Consider the following 24818-nt stretch of genomic DNA (forward strand, 5'->3'; position numbering starts at 1 on the left):
TCTAGATGGTGATTTTGTTGAGAGCTCTATAATCGATGCACATTCTCCAAGATCCGTCTTTCTTCAAAACCAACAACACTGGAGAGAAAAATGGTGAAGTACTAGGCTGGATAAGACCCTTTTCCAAGAGGTCTTTCACTTGGTTCATAATCTCTTCATTCTGTGCTCGGCTCACACGGTAAGGTGGCCGGTTCGGTGGTGTGCTTCCAGGTATCAGATCAATGGTATGATCTTCAAGCCCTCTAAAAAGCAATTGGCATGAGTGAGGAGAAAAATCTTGGCGTTCTTTTGTTCAGGTCAAAACATATTCAACCTTTTTCCATCGTTCAGTTCTCTCCCAAAAGAATGAGTAAAGAAATTGAAGTTCATCAAGTACAATCTCTGAGCCCTTCATTCATCAAAGTCGCTTTCTCAGCCCGATAGTCAACCACGGCATAGTCCTGGTGGTACCTGTAACAAACTGCTGACGTGTCAAAGCCTAAAGAATGGAGCCAACTTACAGATGCCGGCCGAGGGGCCTAAACCCTAAGAAGAACAAGCAGCAGAAGAAATGTCACAGAGTGAGGACGTGGTTGCCCGAGTGCAGAAAACCCTAACCCTAATTTCTGCCAAAAACCCTAATTGCTGAAACCCTAATTCTGGAAACCCTAACCCTAAAACCTGCAAACCCTAATTTCTGCCAGAAACCCTAATTCTGAAAACCCTAATTGCAGAAACCCTAATTCTGGAAACCCTAACCCTAAAACCTGCAAACCCTAATTTCTGCCAGAAGCCCTAACCCTAAGGCAGCAGACAAATTCCAAAAATTGCGTTGACATGATGACGTGGCAGGCTGTACGGATTTCCGTGATTTACGCTGGCAGCTTTTGGCATTGCTTTTTGGACCATAAGCTTTTGAGTTTGAAAGTTTTTCATGTAAACTGCTTTTTGGACAAGAAGCTTTTGAGTTTTAAAGGCTTTTTACTATAACTGCTTTTCAGGCCAAGGGCCTTTAAATATGAGGCTAGGGCTCATTCTCCGGTACCGGCTTGTACTTTGATGATGCAATATAAAGAAATACCGAAAGGGGCGCCAAGGTTTGGGGCCAATACTCTCTGGGGTGGAATTCCGCCACTCTCTCTCTCTCTCTCTCTCTCTCTCTCTCTCTCTCTCTCAATTCAGTTGTTATTGAAGTGCGAAGAGTTTGTTCAGTCTGTTCTTTTCTATTGGCACGTGGTGCCCGCCTTGTGACAGTACCAAGGGATTCCGAGTGAAACGTCACTCGCATGCCCTGAACACCCCTGTCATTGCAAACGAAGTTTACCAATGCTCGGTGTAATGGCAACATCCCATCCGGGTGTCAGTCGAACTACCTCCACCTATGGTGTCAGTCTGTCGGGCGTAATTCCAAATCGAGCCGCCAATTCCAAGTGAAAAGAAGTTGGCCTTGGCTCCTTCAAAAGAGCTTCCCGATCCTTCACTTTGCCCCAAAAGCGGCAAAGTTTGTACTTTCATTCATTTCATTCGGTTTAGGTCCCACGTCATGTGGTACCAGTTCTACTTTTTATCTGCCTTTTCTGCCATGTTTCTCAGCTGCTCTCGAACTCTCAAGCCTGTCGTCGTTCTTATCATTCTATTCTTTCGGTGCCTGGTTAGGGCACTTCGCGGAGATATGTCCATGTTCCGCACATCCAAAGCACTTCCCCTCCCTGATGAAGCGAGCTTTCTTCTGAAGAGTAAGCTTGGGTCATGCATCCTTTTTCTCTGGTTTGCTCTTTTTCTTTCTACTTTCATTCCTAGAAGTCTGTTCGGCTCGTTGTGTCATGGCCTCATCTGTGAGGTAGGTCAGACTGCCAGAGTGAATGGCAAAGCCCCACTTCGCATGACTCATCAACTCCTAAATAGAAGCTGACTTCTGTTCCAAGCAGTGATCTCAGATCTCTATAGGTAGACCCAAGGTAAACCGCTCAATCTGTTCTCTGAACGAGATCTTCTTGAATGAAGAGGCGAGTAGAAGAGAGCTCCAGAATCTTTCACAATAAGCATTGATTGTATCTTTCTTGGTCATCCGAAGATGGTTCCAAGCAGCTCGTATATCTCGTTCATACTCTTGCATCAACCAAGAAGAAATAAAAAGCTTCTTAAATTTCAGCCATTTAACTGGCGCAGTCAGGTTTAAGAGAAGAGTGGACCACCAAGTGCGAGCATTCCCTTTAAAGCAAGAGGCAACTCTCCGAATCTTGGAGTGCTCTAAGTAGCGTCCTCCCGCGAAAACGATGTCAAACTGCTGTATAAAAGACAAAGTCTTCGAAGCATCTGAGTATCCTGAGAAAGTGTCAAATTTAATTGACTGTCCACCTTCCTTAAACTCTCGGACTTTCTTTCTTTTATCTTCCAGAAAGTCATACTGGTTGGCTTTATAAGAATTCTTCTTGTTCGCATAAAAGTTTCCGTCATCAGAATCTGAGCTGTCTGTAGACAAGTCCTCAGTAGAACTGTCAGTCTCTGGGCGAGATTTAGACTTCTTTGCCTTTTTCTTGCCCTTTCCGAAGCGTTGTTTCTTGCTTCGCTTTTTACCTTTTTCTGTCTTCTTTGCTCGAATCTGAAGAGCTAGAAGAACTATCCGAAGAAGAAGAAGAAGAACTGAGTACTCCTTCAAATCGAACACGCTTCTTCTGTTTCTTTGCCTTGTCAAAAGTCGACTGACGACCCAAATATCCCGGAAAGTCAGTGCTTTTCTTCTGCTTTTTGCCGTGCTTTTTGGCTTTCTTTTGTGCGTCAAAAAGCTGAGCAATCCGTGCATCAACCACCTCTTCTAGTTCCTTCTCTGAATATTGTTTGGGATCAAAAGGTTTCTTGAAAGCAGATTTCGAGGGTGGTGTAGTGGTTTTCTGCCACTGCTCATGCACTTCCTGAAAGAAGTCTCGCTCATATATTTTGCAAATTTGGGATCCTTCACAAAATTGAGCATCACATCGCCGATTAATTGACGACACTCCATCTCTTGTCTCTCCGCCTGAGTAGGCCGAGGCAGGCCATACTCTCTGCCTGAATCTTCGTTGTGATCCCAACCCGCATCTCCAGATGCAAAGGGAGTCGACTGATCCTTGCGTGAAGCCATAGGTGCCGCGGAAAAAAAAACTTGGGGATCGGATTTCCCGTAGAAGAGAAATCGGTCGTGCTCTGATACCACTGTAACAGACTTGGACACTCCAAGTCAAGAATCAATCACGACACCACCAAATAACCACTTCAAACAATTCACAGATCACAATAGATTTGCACTGGCCCGGCGGAGTTCCGTGCCTAAAGATATTGGCCCCAAAGATTGGCGCCCCTTTCGGTATTTCTTTTTGTATTAATCAATCTTCAAAGTACAAGAGAGCGGTTAGGGTTTCACTCTCAGACTCTGCGTCCAGATGCTCTGAGAAGTGAGACCCTCACCACTTATTTAAAGGTTACAAGGGATGCCCAAAAGCAGAGCCCCAAAAGCAAAGCCCCAAAAGCTTGAAAGCAAAAGCAGATTCTCTCTCTCTCTCTCAATGAGAGCCAGTAAAAAGCAAGTTCTCTTTTTCCCAAATCATAGCAAAAGGCTGAGATTTACGTCGCTCAAAATTTCCAAAAAAAGAAAAATAATAATAATAATTCACTTCCGCGATTTTCGGAAATTAGGGTTTTTGGCAAAAATTAGGATTTACAGGAATTTTAGGGTTTCTTGCAAAAATTAGGGTTTCTGCTATCCGTAGCCACGTCATCACTTTGTGACAGATATACTATTAATTTGTTCAAAGATGGACGTGAATTGATTTTACACGGGCTTTATCATGCAGACCAAGTGATTCAAGCCTCATATGTATTAGTCAAACGGCATGACACAGTGGATTATGAAACGAATATGATCTCCGATGCAGATGCAAAAATTATAATTGATGAATTTTGAATTCGTTAACTTCTTTTGAATCAATTGATGAAGACAGATGATTTCAAGCAAGAAGTTTTTCCAAGTGATACTTCGTTACCACACAAAGATAAGGACATAGTTGCAGATTCTGAGTTTGAAGATGATTATGCTTTTTTTTATTCTTTGTTGGATGATGATATGCCAATTGCAAGTCATGAAGTGACAGTTTCTGAAGACGATTCTAAAGAATTTTGGGATTCATTATTGCAAGATGATTGCAGTCTCAATCCAAAATCCTTTCCAGTGATTCATAAAGTTGAAGTTACCCCATCTGAAGAGTGCCATGAGAAGATTTCCTCTTCACCAAATGTTTCAAAGTTATCAGAAGATCTTAAACCAGAAATCTTACATTGCATTAAGGACTCCTCTAAAAAGTCTTTGAATAATACAATGACATGGGATTTAGCAGTCAAAGCAAAAGGGTTGCGCAAGAAGCAAAGGTTCAAGACAAAGGTTTCAAATAACTCAAAGACAGAAGATTTTCGAAGATTCAATGCTTTTCCAGAGTTCTATCAGCATCAGAAATCATTTCTTTGACACGGGCTCTCATTTTAAACGGGAGGGAATGTCACGATTGTAACTATGTTACAGTATTACATCTAGTCCTAGTTGTACATACGCAAAGTGCCATGCGAAAGAGAACCCCTACGCTTGGATGGTCACGACCCTTCGCTCAAGAGACGTGCTTCTTCCCCAAAAGCCACACTCCGTCGACGATTGGTCACACCCCTTCGCTCTACGGTTGCGACTCTTCGTCCAATGGTTGTAGCTCTTCGCCGAAAGAATGTGTCTTTACGTCTAAAGTCGCGTCCCATTTGTGTCTCTTCGTCTTCTATATAAGGAGCCTATTGTACTCAGTTTTAAAGCATTCATTCAATCAATCAAACACACATTCAGTCTCTTGAGTCTCAATTTGATCTTAAGTATGAAGTTTTAAGTCTTAATTATAGGATTAGCACCACTAATCCTCACAAACTTTGATGCCAATTCTGGTGATATGAAATTTGCACAAGCTCCTGGATCAAAGAAAACCAGCACTGTTTGGTCTCTAATTTTGTCCCAAGCTCTACACAGTTCCGTGGCATCTATGTTTGCTTGGCCACCAACCAATTCTGAGACAAGTCCTGCATTGGGCTTTGGCTTCTTCCCTTTATACTCTGACTTGTCATCCTTATCCTGTGACTTCTTTTGTGGACATTCATTAGCAAAATATCCCTCCTCTTCACAAATGCAGCATTTCTTGGCCTCTCTTAGAGCTTTCCTTTCTTCAAAAGATTTGCCAGAAAAATGTCTTTTCTGTCATTGTCCTCGCCCAGAAGAAGATCTAGGTTGCTTCTTGGACGTGTCAGCTTCATCAGTGGAGGGTTTCTTTGTAAAAGGTGTTGGGTTAAAGGCCTAAATAACCCCTTTTTTATACATTTTTATACTTTGTCCAGATTCACATTGAACCTGGACACATTTTTTTTAAGTCACTTATAATAAAAGTGGGAAAACCAAAAACTCACTTATTGAGTTTTCCCCAAAAACATACGAGCTCTCTCTCTTTGTTTTCGATTGCTAGCGCTTCTCTGCTGCATTGTGCCTCCTATTTCTTGCCCCAATCCTGCACTACATCGCGACGCACACCTACCGGTACCTTCTACTTCGCGCTTTCAATTGGTATCAGAGCACTAGGGTTTCAAAACAGCCCTTCCCACTCTGCTGGACAGCGAGTTAAATTTCCTCTCTTGCGTTCAATTTCACTTCCATCGCGAAGCCCCTTGCTTATGGGGTCGAAAAGGTCACCAAAACTACCAAAACAGGTGATTTACAGGTTATTTGTAACAAACTTGGACACTCCACGTCAAGAATCAATCACGACAACACCAAATAACCACTTCAAACAATTCACAGATCACAATAGACTTGCATTGGCCCGGCGGAGTTCCGTGCCTAGAGATATTGGCCCCAAAGACTATTGTGATCTGTGAATTGTTTGAAGTGGTTATTTGGTGCTGTCGTGATTGATTCTTGACTTGGAGTGTCCAAGTTACAAGTCAAAACAGCAATACGCGGGTGTACCAAAGTTGTAGGATCACATGTATTGATGTTTGTCGCGACAAATAGAGTGAAAAGCCGAGTACAGGTGCTTGAAATTGCACATTTCAGCTGAAATTTCAGATTTGGATTGTTTCATGTAAAGAAAGTGTGGCTCTTTGTATGCAAAGTCTTGTGGTTGCTACTATTTGCTGAAATTTTCAGCCTATTGCATCTCCCTTGTATACACGCTTGTGGTTGAATTAAGATGGCTTCATGTAAAGAAATTGTGGCTCTTTGTATGCAAAGTCTTGTGGTTGCTACTATTTGCTGAAATTTTCAGCCTATTGCATCTCCCTTGTATACACGCTTGTGGTTGAATTAAGATGGCTTCTTCCTCTTCCACATCTGACACTAAAAGTTTGATGGAAATCAAACGGTTTGATGGTCAAGACTTCGATCTTTGGCAAGAATGCATGCAAGGTATCCTTTTCTTAAAGGATTGTGAAGATGCATTGGAAGAGAATAAGCCACCAGGTTTGGCCGACGAAGAGTGGGCCAGGTTAAATAAGAAGGCTATGATCTACATCAAAATGGCTACCTATGATGACATTTTGACGGACATCAAGCGTTTGGACTCTACTTATGCAATATGGCAAAAGCTAAAGTCCAATTATGAAAACACCACGTGTCACAAAGTGATGACGTGGCGGACAGCAGAAACCCTAATTTCTGCCAGAAACCCTAAAATTCCTGCAAACCCTAATTTTTGCCAGAAACCCTAAATTCCGGAAATCACGGAGGCGGATTATTATAAAATTTATAAATTAAAAAAAAGGGAAAATGATGAGCGACGCGAATTTTGCTTTTGCTTTTTTTAAAAAAAAAAGAGAAAAGACTCTCTAAGAGAGAGAGAGAACTGATGCTTTTGATTTTAAAAGCTTTTGGGGCTCTGCTTTTGGGCATCCCTTGTAACCTTTAAATTAGTGGTGAGGGCCTCACTTCTCAGAGCATCTGGACGCAGAGTCTGAGAGTGAAACCCTAACCGCTCTCTTGTACTTTGATGATTGATTAATATAAAAAGAAATACTGAAAGGGGCGCCAGTCTTTGGGGCCAATATCTCTAGTCACGGAACTCCGCCGGGCCAGTGCAAATCTATTGTGATCTGTGAATTGTTTTGAAGTGGTTATTTGGTGCTGTCGCGGTTGATTCTTGACTTGGAGTGTCCAAGTCTGTTACAGTGGTATCAGAGCACGGCCGATTTCTCTTCTACGGGAAATCCGATCCCCGAATTTTTTTCCGCGGCACATATGGCTTCAAGCAATGATCAGTCGACTCCCTCTGCATCTGGAGATGCGGGCTGGGATCACAACGAAGATTCAGGCAGAGAGTATGGCCCGCCTTGGCCTACTTAGGCGGAGCGGCGAGAGATAGAGCGTCGCCAGTTGATCGGCGATGCAACAAAGATGATGCTCAATTTTGCCAAGGACCCGAAGATGGCAAAATATATGAACCAGATCTCTTTGGAAGAGGTACAGATGGAGTGGCAGAGAACCACAACACCACTCCCGAAACCCGCTCTCAAGAAACCTTCTGCCTCCAAGAAATATACGGAGAAGGAACTGGAGAACGTGGTTGATGCACGGATTGCTCAGCTTTTTGACACGCAAAAGAAAGCCAAAAAGCACGGTAAAAAGTAGAAGAAAGGCACTGACTTCCCGGGATATTTAGGTCGTCGGTCGACATTTGACAAGGCAAAGAAATTGAAGAAGCGCGTCAAGTTTGAAGACCTACCCGCTCCTTCTTCTTCTTCTTCTGACAGTTCTTCTAGCTCCTCGGATTCGAGCGAAGAAGACAGAAAAGGTAAAAAGCGAAGCAAGAAGCAACGCTTTGGAAAGGGCAAGAGAAAGGCAAAGAAGGCTAAATCTCGCCCAGAGACTGACAGTTCTACTGAGGACTCGTCTACAGACAGCTCAGATTCCGATGACGGAAAGTTTTATGCGAACAAGAAGAATTTTTACAAAGCCAACCAGTGACTTTCTCGAAGATAAAAGCAAGAAAGTCCGAGAGTTTAAGGAAGGTGGCCACTCGATCAAGTTTGATACTTTTCAGGATACTCAGATGCTTCGAAGGCTTTGTCTTTTATACAGCAGTTTGACATCGCTTTCACGGGAGGACGCTACTCAGAGCACTCCAAGATTCGGAGAGCTGCCTCTTGCTTTAAAGGGAATGCTCGCACGTGGTGGTCCACTCTTCTCTTAAACCTGACTGCGCCAGTTAAATGGCTGAAATTTAAGAAGCTTTTTATTTCTTCTTGGTTGACGCAAGAGTATGAACGAGATGTACGATCTGCTTGGAACCATCTTCGGATGACCAAGAAAGCTACAATCAATGCTTATTGTGAAAGATTCTGGAGCTCTTTTCTACCCGCCTCTTCATTCAAGAAGATCTCGTTTAGAGAACAGATTGAGCGGTTTACCTTGGGTCTACCTACAGAGATCCGAGATCACTGCTTGGAACAGAAGTCAGCTTCTATTCAGGAGTTGATGAGTCATGCGAAGCGGGGCTTTGCCATTCACTCTGGCAGTTTGACCTACCCCACAGATAAGGCCATGACACAACGAGCCGAACAGACTTCTGGGAATGAAAGTAGAATGAAAAAGAGCAACCTAGAGAAAAAAAAGGATACACGACCCAAGCTTACTCCTGAGGAGAGAGCTCGCTTCATCAGAGAGGGGAAGTGCTTTGGATGCGGGGAACATGGACATATCTCCGCAGAGTGCCCTGATAAGGCACAGAAAGAACAGAATGATAAAGACGACGACAGGCCTAAGAGTTTGAGAGCAGCTGAGGAATGTGGCAAAAAAGGCAAATAGAAAAGTAGAACTGGTACCACATGGCGTGGGACTTGCACCGAATCAAATGAATGAAAGTACAAACTTTGCCGCTTTTTTTTGGGGCAAAGTGAAGGATCAGGAAGCTCTTTTGAAGGAGCCAAGGCCAACTTCTTTTCACTTGGAATTGGCGGCTCGATTTGGAACTACACCTGACAGACTGACGCCACAGGCGGAGGTAGTTCGACTGGCACCCGGATGGGATGTTGCCATTACACCGAGCATTGGCAAACTTCGTTTGCAATGACAGGGGTGTTCAGGGCACGCAAGTGACGTTCTACTCGGGATCCCTTGGTACCACAAGAACTACGCCGTGGTTGACTACCGGGCCGAGAAAGCGACTTTGATAAATGAAGGGCTTAGAGATTGTACTTGATGAACTTCAGTTTTCTTACTCATTCTTTTGGGAGAACTGAACGATGGATAAAAGTTGAAAATGTTTTCACCTGAAGAAAAGGACGCCAAGATTTTTTTTTCTCCACACTCATGCCGATTGCTTTTGAGAGGGCCTGAAGATCATACCATTGATCTCAAATCTGGAAGCACGCCACCGAATCGGCCACCTTATCGTGTGAGCCGAGTACAGAATGAAAAGATTATGAACCCAGTGAAAGACCTCTTGGAAAAGGGTCTTGTCCAGCCTAGTACTTCACCGTATTGCTCTCCAGTGTTGTTGGTTTTGAAGAAAGACGGATCTTGGAGAATGTGCATCGATTATAGCACTCTCAACGAAATCACCATCAAGAACAGATTTCCGATTCCTAGGATCGATGATATACTCGACAGGTTACAGGGATCCTCGTGCTTTAGCAGGATTGACTTGAAGAGTGGATATCATCAGATCAGGATAGCGCCAGGAGATGTCTACAAGACAGCTTTTCGGACGACTTTTGGGTTATTTGAGTTTTTGGTGATGCCTTTTGGCTTAACCAATGCTCGTGCGACATTTAACCGGATGATGGATAGGATTTTTCGAGAGTACAGGCTATTTGTTGACACTTTCTTTGACGACATCATTGTTTTCTCCAAAAATGAGGCAGAACACAGAGATCATCTGCTTCAAGTCTTTCAGGCATTACGAGATCACACATTAGTGATTAATGCTAAGAAAAGTGAATTTTTCCTACCAGAGATACACTTTTTGGGACACATTGTGTCAACAGCAGGAGTGCAAATGAACCCGGCCAAGATAGAGACTATCCGTGATTGGCCCGATTTGAGGAATGTCCATGAAGTTAGAAGCTTCTTGGGACTGTGTTCGTACTACAGGCGGTTCATACGAAAGTTTGCAGAGGTTGCTTCCCCTTTGCATACCTTGACACAGAAAGGAGTACCTTTTTCGTGGGGACCCACAAAGGTGACTACCTTTCGGACATTGAAAGAGAAATTGACTACGGGACCTATTTTGACTTTGCCGGACTTGCAGAAGTCATTTGAAGTATATTGTGATGCTTGTGGTCGTAGTCTGGGTGCGGTCTTGATGCAAGAAGGCCATGTCATAGCTTACGAGAGCCGTTTGTTCTCTAGGCCGGAGATGACAGCACAAATCTATGGGAAAGAGCTTTTGGCTGTTATCCACGCTCTTACTCAGTGGCGGCATTACCTACTCGGAGCGGATTTTACTATCTTTACAGACCATCAGAGTTTGCGCTACTTGTCACAGAAGCAGCTTTCGGAAAAGCAGATGCGGTGGGTGAACATCTTGTCACAGTTCCACTTCCAGATTGTCCATGTGCAGGGACAGAAGAATGTGGTGGCAAATGCTTTGTCTCGAAAACCGTTGGTTCTGGCTATTTCCGCGATACATCATAGGAGCTTCGAGGATATGGTCGATCAGTGTGCCACAGATACAGATTTTGCAGATATTTTCACACGGATACGGGATGGGGAGACAGTAGCTGGATACTCCCTTCGAGAAGGCTACTTGATGAAAAAGACTATGTTATGTGTTACACAGCCGTTGAGGGAAAAGGTTATGACTGATTGCCACTGTCCACCTTTTACGGGTCACCGCGGCATTGCTACCACCATGAAAGGGGTAGAGAGAGATTTCTTTTGGCGGAGACTGAAGAAGGATGTGGAAGAGTTTGTGCGCAGTTGCTTGGTATGCCAGAAGGTCAAGTTTGACAGGCATAAGGCACAGGGATTGTTACAGCCTTTACCCATACCCACCCGCCCCTCGGAAAATATTGAAATGGATTTCATTTTTTTTTATCCCCTGAGAATACAGAATGATCACGATGATTTTCCGATTACATGGCACGCCTGAGACGATTGTCTCCGACATAGACCCCAGATTTATGAGTTTGTTTTGGAAGGCAATTTGGGAGAACATTGGCACGCGGTTGCAGCTCTTGTCATCGTTCCACTTGCAGACTGACGGGCAATTTGAGATTGCCAATTCAGCGATTTTAGATTTATTGAAGTCTTGTATCTCGGATCAGAAGACTCAATGGGAAAAGAACCTATCTTTGGTGGAATTTGCCTACAATAACACGATACACTCTTCGACGGGGAAGACGCCATGTGAGATTGTTGAAACTGCTGCGAAGGTTCCATCCTTCCTGAGCACGAAAGATTAGAAATTTGAAGCGGATGAATATTCGCGAGACTTGGATACGGCTTTTGCCAAGGTTCTCGAGACTTTGCAGAAGTCTCAAGAACGACAGAAAAAGGCAGCGGATCGCCATCGTCGCGACTGGAAACTGAAGGAGGATGATTGGGTGCTCTTACTTTTGAGAAGGCACGCCTAAGAAAGAAAAAGGGAAAGGAGAGGCTTTTTCCAAAGCTTAGTATGTGATACTACAGACCTTTCCAAATTACTGACAAGATAAATGATGTCTCCTTCCGATTGAAACTGCCAGATACTTGGAGGATTCATAATGCATTGCATGTGAGTCTCTTGAAACCTGTTAAGGGTGATGTGCCTGATGATGGGGAGCCTGATGAGCAACCCAAAGTGGAAGAAAACGAGGAGATCCTTGTTCTTGAACAGATTTTGGCACATAATGATATGAAGAAAGGTAAAGTCCGAAGGCGGTTCTTGGTTAAGTTCAAGAACTTTCCTGCATTTGATGCGAAGTGGATGGAGGAGGAGGACCTAGCAGATACATCTCGGATTGTGAAACTTTACCTCGATGTTTTGGTTTAGCATAGTCTACTCCAAACGGAACCCAGAATTCAGCTTGGCCGGAGATCTGGTGCAGTGGGATGCACAAGAGGGGAGTCACTCCACTCCTTTGTCAACAGATGCCTCGATTTTGATACTAAAGTCATTGATGTCTCTTTGAGCTTCAGGGATACTGAGAGCTGACAGTATTCTGTTGGATGACTTTATGAAATGGAATTCCTGATTATGATACTGATTTGTTCTCGACTTCTTGTGAGTGCAAGAAATGATAGAGGAAATGACTGCAGCATTTTGGTCTACTTGATCTCGAATAGACATGGTTGCAATAGGGGTTAGTCAATCGGACATCGATGAGGTCCCGATTGGACCTAGATGTGATTGCTAGCTACATTGCCGATAAATCATGGTCTAAGATCCGAATGAATGTTGAATGTCATGTGATGTCCTGTGATGTCTGGTGATGTCCTGTGATGTCGTGTGATGTGACTGTCGATTTTGTACATGTGCTAGATGTGTGTTCCTAGTACATAGGTACTAACAGTCAGTGTCTGCTAAGACGGTTTGTGGCTTTTGTCGATTTTGCAAGCGTAATCGCGGTCGATTACAATGCTTTCAAGAGGGGGGTATGTCACAAAGTGATGACGTGGCGGACAGCAGAAACCCTAATTTCTGCCAGAAACCCTAAAATTCTTGCAAACCCTAATTTTTGCCAGAAACCCTAAATTCCAAAAATCGCGGAGGCGGATTTTTTTTTTTTTTTCCTTTAAATTTGGGAAAATGATGAGCGACGCGAATTTTGCTTTTGCTTTTTTTATAAAAAAAAGAGAAAAGACTCTCTAAGAGAGAGAGAGAACTGATGCTTTTGATTTTAAAAGCTTTTGGGGCTCTGCTTTTGGGCATCCCTTGTAACCTTTAAATTAGTGGTGAGGGCCTCACTTCTTAGAGCATCTGGACGCAGAGTCTGAGAGTGAAACCCTAACCGCTCTCTTGTACTTTGATAGATTGAATAATATAAAAAGAAATACCAAAAGGGGCGCCAGTCTTTGGGGCCAATATCTCTAGGCACGGAACTCCGCCGGGCCAGTGCAAATCTATTGTGATCTGTGAATTGTTTTGAAGTGGTTATTTGGTGTTGTCGCTGTTGATTCTTGACTTCGAGTGTCCAAGTCTGTTACACCACGCCTGTGAACCAGGTGCATTTGATGCGAAAGTTGGTGAATATGCAGCTTGATGACTCGAAGTCAGCTTCTGAGCATTTGAGTGCTTTTACTGGTGTGTTGAGTCAGTTGCGGGACACTGGGCTTCAGCAATTCGATGATAAGCTGAAAGCTATTTTCTTGCTTACGACATTGCCAGATACTTGGGAAACTTTGGTTGTCTCCTTGAGCAACAGTCCCACCCTCACTTAAGACGGTGTGAGAGGGTCTATTCTCAATGAAGAGATTAGACGCAAGTCTAGTGGGGAAGGTGGCAGTTCTGCCTACAATGCAAGAGGTAGAAACCAAAAGCATGATGCGAGCAACAAGACTCAAAATAGAAGTAAGAGCAAAACAAAAGATAAGAATGTCACTTGATATCAATGTGGCAGAAAGGGTCACAAGAAACCCGATTGTAGGTATTTCAAGAAAGAGAAGGAAAAGAAGAAGGAAACGCAAGAAAAGAAGAAGAAAGATGAGAAGAAAGGGGAAAAATCAACAGGTGATTCCTCTAGGGATACTGAGAATGCGAATGTATCCTCTAGTGTGGTCATTGAGGAGTTGTCAGACCTTGAGGAAATTTTGGTTGTGGCTTCATGTCCCTCAGATTTGGTGATAGCTAATGTAGAAGACATGCTTATCTCGAAGAAAAATGTCATTGATGCATTACTTAGTGCTAATGATGGCCTATCCCAGTCTTGGATAGAATCCTCCCAGTCTTGGATAGTGGATTCTGGTGCTTCATTCCATGTGACTCCATCTTTGGAGTGTGTTTTGCTACATATGCTGCAGGCAATTATGGCAAGGTATACCTTGGTGATAATTTTGCTTGCAATATTGAGGGAATGGGTACTATGCGTTTGGCTCTTAACAATGGTCAAGAGCTTGTGTTGAATGATGTCAGGTTTGTACTAGGCATTAAGAAAGTCTGCTATCCGTTGGCCAATTGGATGCACATGGTTATATGACCATTTTTGTTGGGGGGTTCATGGAAGTTGCTTAAGGGCTCTATGCTTGTTGCAAAAGGGTCTAAAAGAGGTACTCTGTACTATTTATGATGCAAAGCTTTGCCTGGCAAGTTTCTTGCTATTGCTCAAGTTGCTTCGCACACGGAATTGTGGCATGAGAGACTTGGCCATATGAGCCAAAAGGGTATTGATGTGCTTTCCTCTCTGAAGAGGGTTGATGTAAAAGGCAAAAACTTGGATTTTTGTAACGATTGTCTTTATAAAAAGCAAAAGAAATCTTCTTATTACTCTAGTGTCTCTCGCAAAGCTAATCCTCTTGATCTGATTCACTCCGATGTATGCACTATGCCTGTTAAGTCTCTTGGTGGTGCATTGTATTTTGTTACATTCATTGATGACTCTACTAGGAAAGGATGGGTGCATTTGTTGAAAAGTAAGAGTGAGACTTTTAATGCTTTTAAGAAGTTTCATGCTTTTGTCACTAAGCAAAAGAGTACTAAGCTTAAATGTCTCAGATTTGATAATGAAGGAGAATATGTATCTGCTGAATTTCAACGTTTTTGTGATGAAAATGGAATTAAAAGGGAATTGACAACCCCTTATAATCCGTCTTCTAATGGTGTGGCTGAGAGGTATAATCGTACTTTATGCGAGAGAGTGCGTTGCATGTTGTCCACCGCTAATCTTTCCCAAGAATTTTGGGGGAAGGCATTGAAAACTGCAGTTCATATTTGCAATCGCTCTCCTAATAGTACGCTAAAAAATGACATTCCAAAGGAGGTTTGGTCTGGCAAACCTGCCTCTTATGATCATTTGAGAGTAATTGGTTGCGAAGCTTTTGTTCATGTACGCAATGACTTGAGAACAAAGCTTGATATGAAGTCCATTAAAGGAGCCTTCCCATGTTATGGGGAAGAAGGTGAAATGGGCTATAGAGTGTGGTTACCACAGTTTAGAAAGGTAATACGCAGCCGAGATGTAGTGTTCAATGAGACAAAATTGCTTAATTTGCTACAAAATCAGATGATGACAAGAAAACAGTCAGATTTCAACCTTCCATGCCACCCATTGATGTTGAAAAAGAGCCTCATGATGCATTACCGAAAGCTGAAATTGATAATTGGTTGGTTAACCTTGAGCCAGAAGAGGTAGGACATGATTTTGATGCTCCTAATGAGGATGGACAACCACCTGAATTGGCTGAAAATGATTTTCAGCAGCATGATAGAGCTGAAAATGAGTTGCCTTATGATGTAGAACCGTTGCTAGAGAATGTAGATCATTGGGTACGCAGGTCAACTCGTTTGAGAAGGCAACCGCAGAGATTTAATCCCTCTTTGCATCATGTAATGTTGACAGATGAGGGTGAACCTCTTACTTATAAAGAGGCTAAGTCATGTGAGTCAAGCAGTAAGTGGGAGCTTGCAATGCAAGAGGAAATGAAATCCTTGTATGCAAATGATACTTGGGATCTTGTGCCATTGCCTAAAGGGAGAAAGGCTCTTCCTAACAAATGGGTATACAAGATTAAGATTGAGGATGAAAAACCCAAGTACAATGCAAGATTGGTTGCAAAAGGATATGCACAAAAAGAAGGAATTGATTTTCAAGAAATCTTTTCTCCTGTTGTACAGCTTACAACTTTACGTGTCCTTTTTGCCCTCGTTGCGGTTCTTGATTTGGAATTGAATCAAATGGATGTAAAGACAGCGTTTTTGCATGGTTACATTGAAGAGGACATATACATGAAACAACCTAAAGGTTTTGTAGTTCCTACACACGAGGAACTTGTATGCAAACTGAAAAGGGCTCTGTATGGTCTGAAACAATCATCACGGCAGTGGTATAAGAAGTTTGACACTTTTATGCTGTCTCAAGGCTTTAAACGCTGCAATGCAGATCATTGTTTGTATACGAAAAGGGATGAAGATGGTACTCCCATCATTCTTGTTCTCTATGTTGATGACATGTTGCTTGCCGGGAAACATAAGACTAGTCTTGATGCTCTGAAACGTAAGCTAAATTCAGCATTTGCTATGAAGGATTTGGGTGATGCAGAGCATATTTTGGGCATGCGTATTAAAAGAGATAGAAAGGTGAAATTGTTGTTTTTATCTCAAGAAAGGTACATTGCAAAAGTACTTGACAGATCTAATATGGCTAATGCTAAGTCTCTTGGGGTACCTTTACTTCCATACACTAAGCTTAGCAAGGCAGATTGCCCAAAGGATGAGGTGGCATTGAAAGCAATGAAGGGAATCCTTTATGCATCAGCTTGTGGTTCTCTTATGTATGCTATGGTTGCCACTCGTCCCGACATTGCTTATGCAGTGGGAGTTGTTAGTCGATATGTAACAGACTTGGACACTCCAAGTCGAGAATCAATCACGACAGCACCAAATAACCACTTCAAACAATTCACAGATCACAATAGATTTGCACCGACGGAGTTCCGTGCCTAGAGGTATTGGCCCCAAAGACTGGCGCCCCTTTCGGTATTTCTTTATGTATTAAATCAATGTCAGAGTACAATGAGCAATTAGGGTTTCACTCTCAAGACTCTGCGTCCAGATGCTCTGAGAAGTGAGCCCTAATCCGCATATTTAAATGTTACAAGGGATGCCCAATAGCAGAGCCCCAAAAGCTTGAAAGCAAAAGCAGTTTCTCTCTCTCTCTCTCTCTCAATAAGAGCCAAAAATAAAGCAAGTTCTTTCTTCCTCTCTCTTTCTCTCAACGCGTAGCCCGAAAAAGCCCAAAAACTACAAATTGCGTTGCCAGGTGCTTTCTCTCAACTTCCGCTTTTTCTGCCGCAAATTCCGGAATCACCGTACACTGGCCCACGTGGCAGATTTTAGGGTTTCAGCCAATTAGGGTTTCAACCAGCAGTTAGGGTTAGGGTTTCCAAAAATTAGGGTTTCTACAAAATTAGGGTTTCTGGCAGAAAATAGGGTTTGCACGATTTTTAGGGTTTCTATCAACTCAGAAAACATCTCACTTATATGATGTGGAGTTAGCAGATGGATCAATTTTAACTTGTGATGAGACGGTTTGACAGTTGCAGTTCGATATTCAAAATTACGCAGATAAAGCGGATTTCGAGGTCATGCCTTTATCTTATTACGACATGATTCTTTGTCAGCATTGGTTATTTCAATACGATCCAGCCATTAGCTTTCGAGGACATTGTAACAGACTTGGACACTCCAAGTCAAGAATCAATCACGACAGCACCAAATAACCACTTCAAACAATTCACAGATCACAATAGATTTGCACTGGCTTGGCGGAGTTCCGTGCCTAGAGATATTGGCCCCAAAGACTGGCGCCCCTTTCGGTATTTCTATTTGTATTAATCAATCTTCAAAGTACAAGAGAGCGTTTAGGGTTTCACTCTCAGACTCTGCGTCCAGATGCTCTGAGAAGTGAGACCCTCACCACTTATTTAAAGGTTACAAGGGATGCCCAAAAGCAGAGCCCCAAAAGCAAAGCCCCAAAAGCTTGAAAGCAAAAGCAGATTCTCTCTCTCTCTCTCAATGAGAGCAAGTAAAAAGCAAGTTCTCTTTTTCCCAAATCATAGCAAAAAGCTAAGATTTGCGTCGCTCAAAATTTCCACCAAAAAATAATAATAATAATAATTCACTTCCGCGATTTCCGGAAATTAGGGTTTATGGCAAAAATTAGGATTTGCAGGAATTTTAGAGTTTTTTGGCAGAAATTAGGGTTTCTGCTGTCGGTAGCCACGTCATCACTTTGTGACATACCCCCCTCTTGAAAGCATTGTAATCGACCGCGATTACGCCTACAAAACCGACAGAAGCCATAAACCATCTTAGCAGACACTGACTGTTAGTACCTACGTACTAGGAACACACATCTAGCACATGTACCAAATCGACAGTCACATCACACAACATCAAAGGACATCACATGGCATTCAATATTCATTCGGATCTTAGACCATGATTTATCGGCAATGTAGCTAGCAATCGAATCTAGGTCCAATCGGGACCTCATCGATGTCCGATTGACTAACCCCTATTGCAACCATGTCTATTCGAGATCAATCAGACCAAAATGTCGCAGTCATTTCGTCTATCAGTTCCTGCACTTAAAAAGAAGTGAAGAACAAATCAGTATCATAATCAGGAATTCCATTTCATAAAGTCATACAACAGAATACTGTCAGCTTTCAGTATCCTTGAAGCTCAAAGAGACATCAGTGACTTTAGTATCTAACTCAAGGCATCTGTTGACAAAGGAACGGAGTGACTCCCCTCTTGTGCATCCCACTGCACCAGATCTCCGGCCAAGCTGAATTCTGGGTTCCGTTTGGAATAGACTATGCTAAAACAAAAGCATCGAGGTAAAGTTTCACAATCTAAGGAGTATCTGTATGGTCCTCCTCCTCCATCCACTTCGCATCTAATGCAGGATAGTTCTTGAACTTAACCAAGAACCGCCTTCGGACTTTACCTTTATTCTTCGTATCCTTATGTGCCAAAATCTGTTCAAGAACAAGGATCTCCTCGTTTTCTTCCACTTCGGGTTGCTCATCGGGCTCCCCATCATCAGGCACATCACCTTTAAAAGGTTTCAAGAGACTCATACGGAATGCATTGTGAATCCTCCAAGTATCTGGCAGTTTCAATCGGAAGGAGATATCATTTATCTTTTCAGTGATCTGAAAAGGTCCATAGTATCGCATACTAAGCTTTGGAAAAAGCCTCTCCTTTCCCTTTTTCTTTCTTAGGCGTGCCTTCTCAAAACGTAAGAGCACCCAATCATCTTCCTTCAATTTCAAATCGCGACGATGGCGATCCGCTACCTTTTTCTGTCGTTCTTGAAACTTCTGCAAAGTCTCGCGAACCTTGGCAAAAGCCGTATCCAAATCTCGCGTATATTTATTCGCTTCAAAGATCTTATCTTTCGTGCTTAGGAAGGGTGGAATTTGCCTACAATAACACGATACACTCTTCGACGGGGAAGGCGCCATTTGAGATTGTTGAAGGTGCTACGAAGGTTCCAACAAAGGTAAGTACTTTTCCCATTGAGTCTTCTGATCCGAGATATAAGACTTCAATAAATCTAAAATCACTGAATTGGCAATCTCAAATTGCCCGTTAGTCTGCGGGTGGAACGATGACGAGAACTGCAACCGCGTGCCAATGTTCTCCCATATTGCCTTCCAAAACAAACTCGTAAATCTAGGGTCTCTATCAGAGACAATCGTCTCAGGCATGCCATGTAATATGAAGATCTGGGCCACAAACAGTCTCGCTAAGTGATCCGGCTTGACTGTTTTCTTCACTGGAATGAAATGAGCTTGCTTGCTAAATCTGTCAATAACAGTCCAAATACCATCGTGGCCACTCTGTGTTCTCGGGAGATCAAAAATGAAATCCATTGCAATACTTTCCCAGGGGCGGGTGGGTATGGGTAAAGGCTGGTGGGTATGGGTAAAGGCTGTAACAATCCCTATGCCTTATGCCTGTCAAACTTGACCTTCTGGCATACTAAGCAACTGCGCACAAACTCTTCCACATCCTTTTTGAGTCTCGGCCAACGGCTTCCGAGACAAAGCATCTGCCACCACATTCTTCTGTCCTTGCACATGGACAATCTGGAAGTGAAACTGTGACAAGATGTTCGCCCACCGCATCTGCTTTTCCGAAAGCTGCTTCTGTGACAAGAAGTAGCACAAACTCTGATGGTCTGTAAAGACCGTAAAAATCCGCTCCGAGTAGGTAATGTCGCCATTGAGTAAGAGCATGGATCACTGCCAAAAGCTCTTTTTCATATATCTGTGCTGTTATCTCCGGCCTAGAGAACAATCGGCTCTCGTAAGAAATGACATGGCCTTCTTGAATCAAGACCGCACCCAGACTACGACCACAAGCATCACAATATACTTCAAATGACTTCTGCAAGTCCGACAAAGTCAAAACTAGTCCCGTATTCAATTTCTCTTTCAGTGTCTGAAAGGCAGTCACCCCTGTGGGTCCCCACGAGAAAGGGACTCCTTTCTCTGTCAAGATATGCAAAGGGGAAGCGACCTCTGCAAACTTTCGTATGAACCGCCTGTAGTACGAACACAGTCCCAAGAAGCTTCTAACTTCATGGACATTCTTCAAATCGGGCCAATATCGGATAGTCTCTATCTTGGCCGGGTCCATTTGCACTCCTGATGCTGAGAAGTGTCCCAAAAAGTGTATCTCTGGTAGGAAGAATTCACTTTTCTTTGCATTAATCACTAACTTGTGATCTCATAATGCCTGAAAGACCTGAAGCAGATGATCTCTGTGTTCTGCCTCATTCTTGGAGAAAACAATGATGTCGTCAAAGAAAGTTCCAACAAATAGCCTCTACTCTCGAAAAATCATGTCCATCATCCGGTTAAATGTCGCAAGAGCATTGGTTAAACCAAAAGGCATCACCAAAAACTCAAATAACCCAAAAGTCGTTCGAAAAGTTGTCTTGTAGACGTCTTCCGACGTGATTCGAATCTGATAATATCCACTCTTCAGGTCAATCCTGCTAAAGCATGAGGATCCCTATAACCTATCGAGTATATCATCGATCCTAGGAATCGAAAATTTGTTCTAGATGGTGATTTTGTTGAGAGCTCTATAATCGATGCACATTCTCCAAGATCCGTCTTTCTTCAAAACCAACAACACTGGAGAGAAAAATGGTGAAGTACTAGGCTGGATAAGACCCTTTTCCAAGAGGTCTTTCACTTGGTTCATAATCTCTTCATTCTGTGCTCGGCTCACACGGTAAGGTGGCCGGTTCGGTGGCGTGCTTCCAGGTATCAGATCAATGGTATGATCTTGATCAATGATATGATCTTCAGGACGAGCAGGTGGTAACTCTCCTGGTAGGCCTCCTGAGAAGCAATCGGCGTGAGAGTGGAGAAAATCTTAGCGTTCTTTATCAAGTTTAGACATATTTGTCCTATCCTTATCGCTCAATTCTTTCATAAAGATCGAGTAAACAAACAGACTGGAATTCATTAATTTTGAACTGGCCGAAACCGATACAATAGGGACAGACTCGCCCTTCAGTTTAATATCAAGTACAATTATTCTGCCCTTCTCTGTAGTCAAAGTCGCTTTTCTCGCCCGATAATCGACCACAGCGTTGTTCTTGTGGTACCAGGAAATCCCTAAGAGAACATCACAACCTTCCAAAGGCATATGTAAAAGTCCTCATGCCCCAAATACCCCTGACAATGCAACCGAAGTTTGCCAATGACAGGTGTAATAGCTACGTCCATGTCGGGTGCCGCTAGAACTGCCTCCACAAGTGGTCTCATCCGATCGGGAGTTATCTCGAGCCGTGCCGCCAATTCAGGTGAAATGAAGTTGGCCTTGGCTCCTCCATCAAAGAAGATCAAGGCCTCTTGATCTTTCACTTTGCCCCAAGCTCGGCAAAGTTTTGTACTCTCGTCCATAGTGTCGGGATCGGTACCCACACAATCTGGAACCAGTCTTGTTTTCATCTTGCCTTTTCGTCCACGTTCCTCAGCTGCTAAAAACCAACCATACCAAATTGTGTGCCAGGCACTCTAAATTGACCATAGGCACCCTGAAAACCTGGTTGAACACCCATGTTTCCGTACATAGGGTTACCCATGCCTATTTGCACTGTCCCAAACACATTCCCTGGCATATAGCATGTGGAAGGTCCAACCATAGCTTGGAACACTAAACCACCTCCAAAATAACCAAGGTATGAAGTAGGTAAGGGAAGGGTCTGACGCATAGCCTCTTCGTTACTCCCTTGACAATTCACAAACGGTTCCTAACAAGCTAAAGCAAATTGCTTGGGATTAATGGACACCGCTGGTTGCTCAATCACATGGGCTTTCCCTCGAGCATCACGAGTCCTCTGTGCATTGGAAATCTCCTTTTCCTGAAACGGCGCGGTCATGCCTTGTGTCGGAGCCTGAAAACCCTGTGTCGGAGCTTGAAATTCCTGTGTAGGAGCCTATAAGAACTCCTACATCCTTGGGTTGTTGGCCAGCTGCTGAAACAGTTCCATGCAGTTATGCAGTTGAGCTCTAAACAACATGTCCTCTTCTTGAAGAGTTGATGGTACTTTCTCTGTGCCATGTGAGGAAGATCCCTCTTCAAGTACTTGGTCTCTCTTCTCTACCATAACGACAAGCTCTGTGTTGCTTTCACCCACAGCAATCCACGCTGCACTTTTTGAAGAAAAAGTGGTTATCCCGTCGATGGAACCATATAACCCGGCCTGTACACCGTAGAGGGCGGTACTAATTCAATTACGAAACCAACAACTAAGGTTAGCAGTTGCCACGTCCTCGTGACAGAAAATGAGATGGAAGAATATTTTTTCGCAATACCATTTCCAAATTGTTCTTGTTGCGGGAAAGAAGAATTCAATGGTAGACGGGTTGACTTGAAAGCCACAAGTATATGCCATCTCGGCTATACATCACCGGAATTTTGACAATATGATTGATCAGTATGCTACCGATCCAGATTTACCAGACATCTTTGACCGAATACAGAGTGGAAAGACAATAGCAAGTTATGCTCTAAAGGGAGGTTACTTTATGAGAAAGACCATGTTGTGTGTTACGCACGACTTGAGGAAAAAGGTGTTGACAATGTGTCATAATTCACCGTTTGTTGGGTATAGATGCATCGAGAGTACCTTGAAAGGGGTGGAAAAGTATTGTGTGCGTGCATGTGTGAATGTGTGTGTGTGTGTGTGTCTTGGGGGCACTGCTTTCGAGAGCAAGGGATCCCCTATATGGGCAAGGGGCTATAAAAGCACCCCTTGGGAATTCACTTTGACACTACACACAAAGAGCACAAAGAATTTATAATGATCAAAAAAGTCATGCAACATGTGATGATGTTTCATTAAAGATACCGTGACAAAAAAGGGTAAAAATCTAAAGAGCTAACATTGCAAAAGCTAAATGTTACCCCTTGCATATGTAATTAAAGAAACATAGGTCTTCGTCCTACTTAAACTATATGCGTGTTTTGTATAAAGGAGATTGGAGAAATTTTTGCCCTACTGGCCCATTCTCCGTAATCGTGCAAGGATTATAGCTCTCACAAGCCAACAGAAGGAACGCACAATGTCCCTTCCTTCCCTAAAAAGGCTGTTGCTATTCTTTAGTTTCTCGTGTCAAGACACACACAAAACTTGGCACAAGATTGTAGAATGACAAATGCAGATGAGTTTAGGGCAAATCTTATAAAGGACCTTGCCAAGGTCGCGAGTAAGTGTGCCTTCTGCCATGCTTGTTCCCCAGTTACTACCCATGGCTCCAACAAAGTTGGAAAAATGTGCAAACTGTCGTTACTCAAACACAAAGCATAATTGTTTGGATTCAATAAATAAATTAAATTGAATTGCATGCTTTCATATATCATCAGAGCACATGATCCTGTTTATTATACGAGTCCACCTGCAACATGATCACCTCTAACTTCGCAAGCCATGGTGAGAGGGTGATTCAAAGGGTAATCTTTTACGCTAAAATGTGCTCCCATGACTGGATATGTACACAGGTAATTTGCGTACAATTGATCATCTGTAAGTAGAGAAGTCATAGAATGCTTACTTGCTTATCCCGGACAAAGATAACGAACTTAGGGTTTCCATCATCCTCAAACTTGGTCAAGGAGGGGATGTGCTGTGGCTGGGGGATGCCAGCGCCAAAGCGACGCTTGCCCTTGCCTGCCCTTACTACCAACAAGAGGGAGCTCATGCGAGAATCTGGAGTCGTGAAGGAAGGGGAGAAGCGGCGCGGGGCCAGGATCGCCGATTTAAGTTCCGTGCTTCCATAGCCACACTCCCTGCCGCTGCTTCCGCAATGATGATGATGGCTTCGCGCGAGCACAGCGTTCATGCTTACACTTGCCTCAGCAGCTGATGAAGAACTGCCCACATTTTATCCACAATTTTATTTGAATTTGTCCATATTTTTCTCGTGTTAAGGTAGACTGCCTGCATCCGTCACACGGACACTCAAGCACTGCTCGAATTTGCAACCTTGCCAGCCCTTCCTTGGCCCTCTAGCCTGCCGGCCTATGCATGGCCATAAAATTGTAGGCCTGCATTGAGATCCCCGTGAAAAAATGATGTTTTCACATCCATTTGGACAAGTTCCATGTCCACAATCGTTACAAGACCAAGTACGGTTCCAAGCATTGTCATCTTGACTACAGGCGAGAAGATTTCATCAAAATCGACTCCCTCTTGTTGTTTGAGCCCTTTGTCTACAAGTTTAGCCTTGTACTTTGGATTTGGATCACCTGAGGTAAATTTCTTCTTGTAAAGCCATTTGCAAGGTAAAGCTTTCGCAACATCATTTGGCAGTTCTACCAAGTCCCAATGTCATTAACCAGAATCGAGTTATACTCATATTCCATAGCCCGCTCCCACTTCACCACATCATCCATCATCATGGCTTCTTGGTAGCAGCTTGTTCGTATTCATAGGTATGGGTAAACAAGGGTTGAGTTACACATTACAAAAATCTCTATAATAATTAGGGTTTCATCAAGGAAAATGTACTTGTCTTCTAGCATGAAGAGATTTCTCATCCTTTTCTGAACTCACTCTTTGCCTCTTTGACTTGGGCTCCTGTGGTGAGGTAGCTCGCTCTTGAGGCGGTAATTTTGGTG

General features: G+C 43.2%; 1 protein-coding gene across 1 annotated transcript in view; it reads right to left on the bottom strand.

Moving 5' to 3' along the window:
* The window catches only part of LOC147435126 (uncharacterized), a 52209-nt gene extending 28053 nt beyond the window's left edge, over window positions 1–24156 (bottom strand). The window contains exon 1 of the mRNA XM_086488248.1: window positions 23753–24156. Coding sequence (XP_086344374.1) covers window positions 23753–24040 — 288 coding nt within the window. The 5' untranslated portion in view covers window positions 24041–24156. The remainder of the gene's footprint in view (window positions 1–23752) is intronic.
* Between the last annotated feature and the right edge of the window lie 662 nt (window positions 24157–24818).

Source organism: Adiantum capillus-veneris, chromosome 18 (genome assembly GCF_014529385.1).
Source record: "Adiantum capillus-veneris isolate H3 chromosome 18, ASM1452938v2, whole genome shotgun sequence".
In the NCBI taxonomy this organism is placed as follows: domain Eukaryota; kingdom Viridiplantae; phylum Streptophyta; class Polypodiopsida; order Polypodiales; family Pteridaceae; genus Adiantum; species Adiantum capillus-veneris.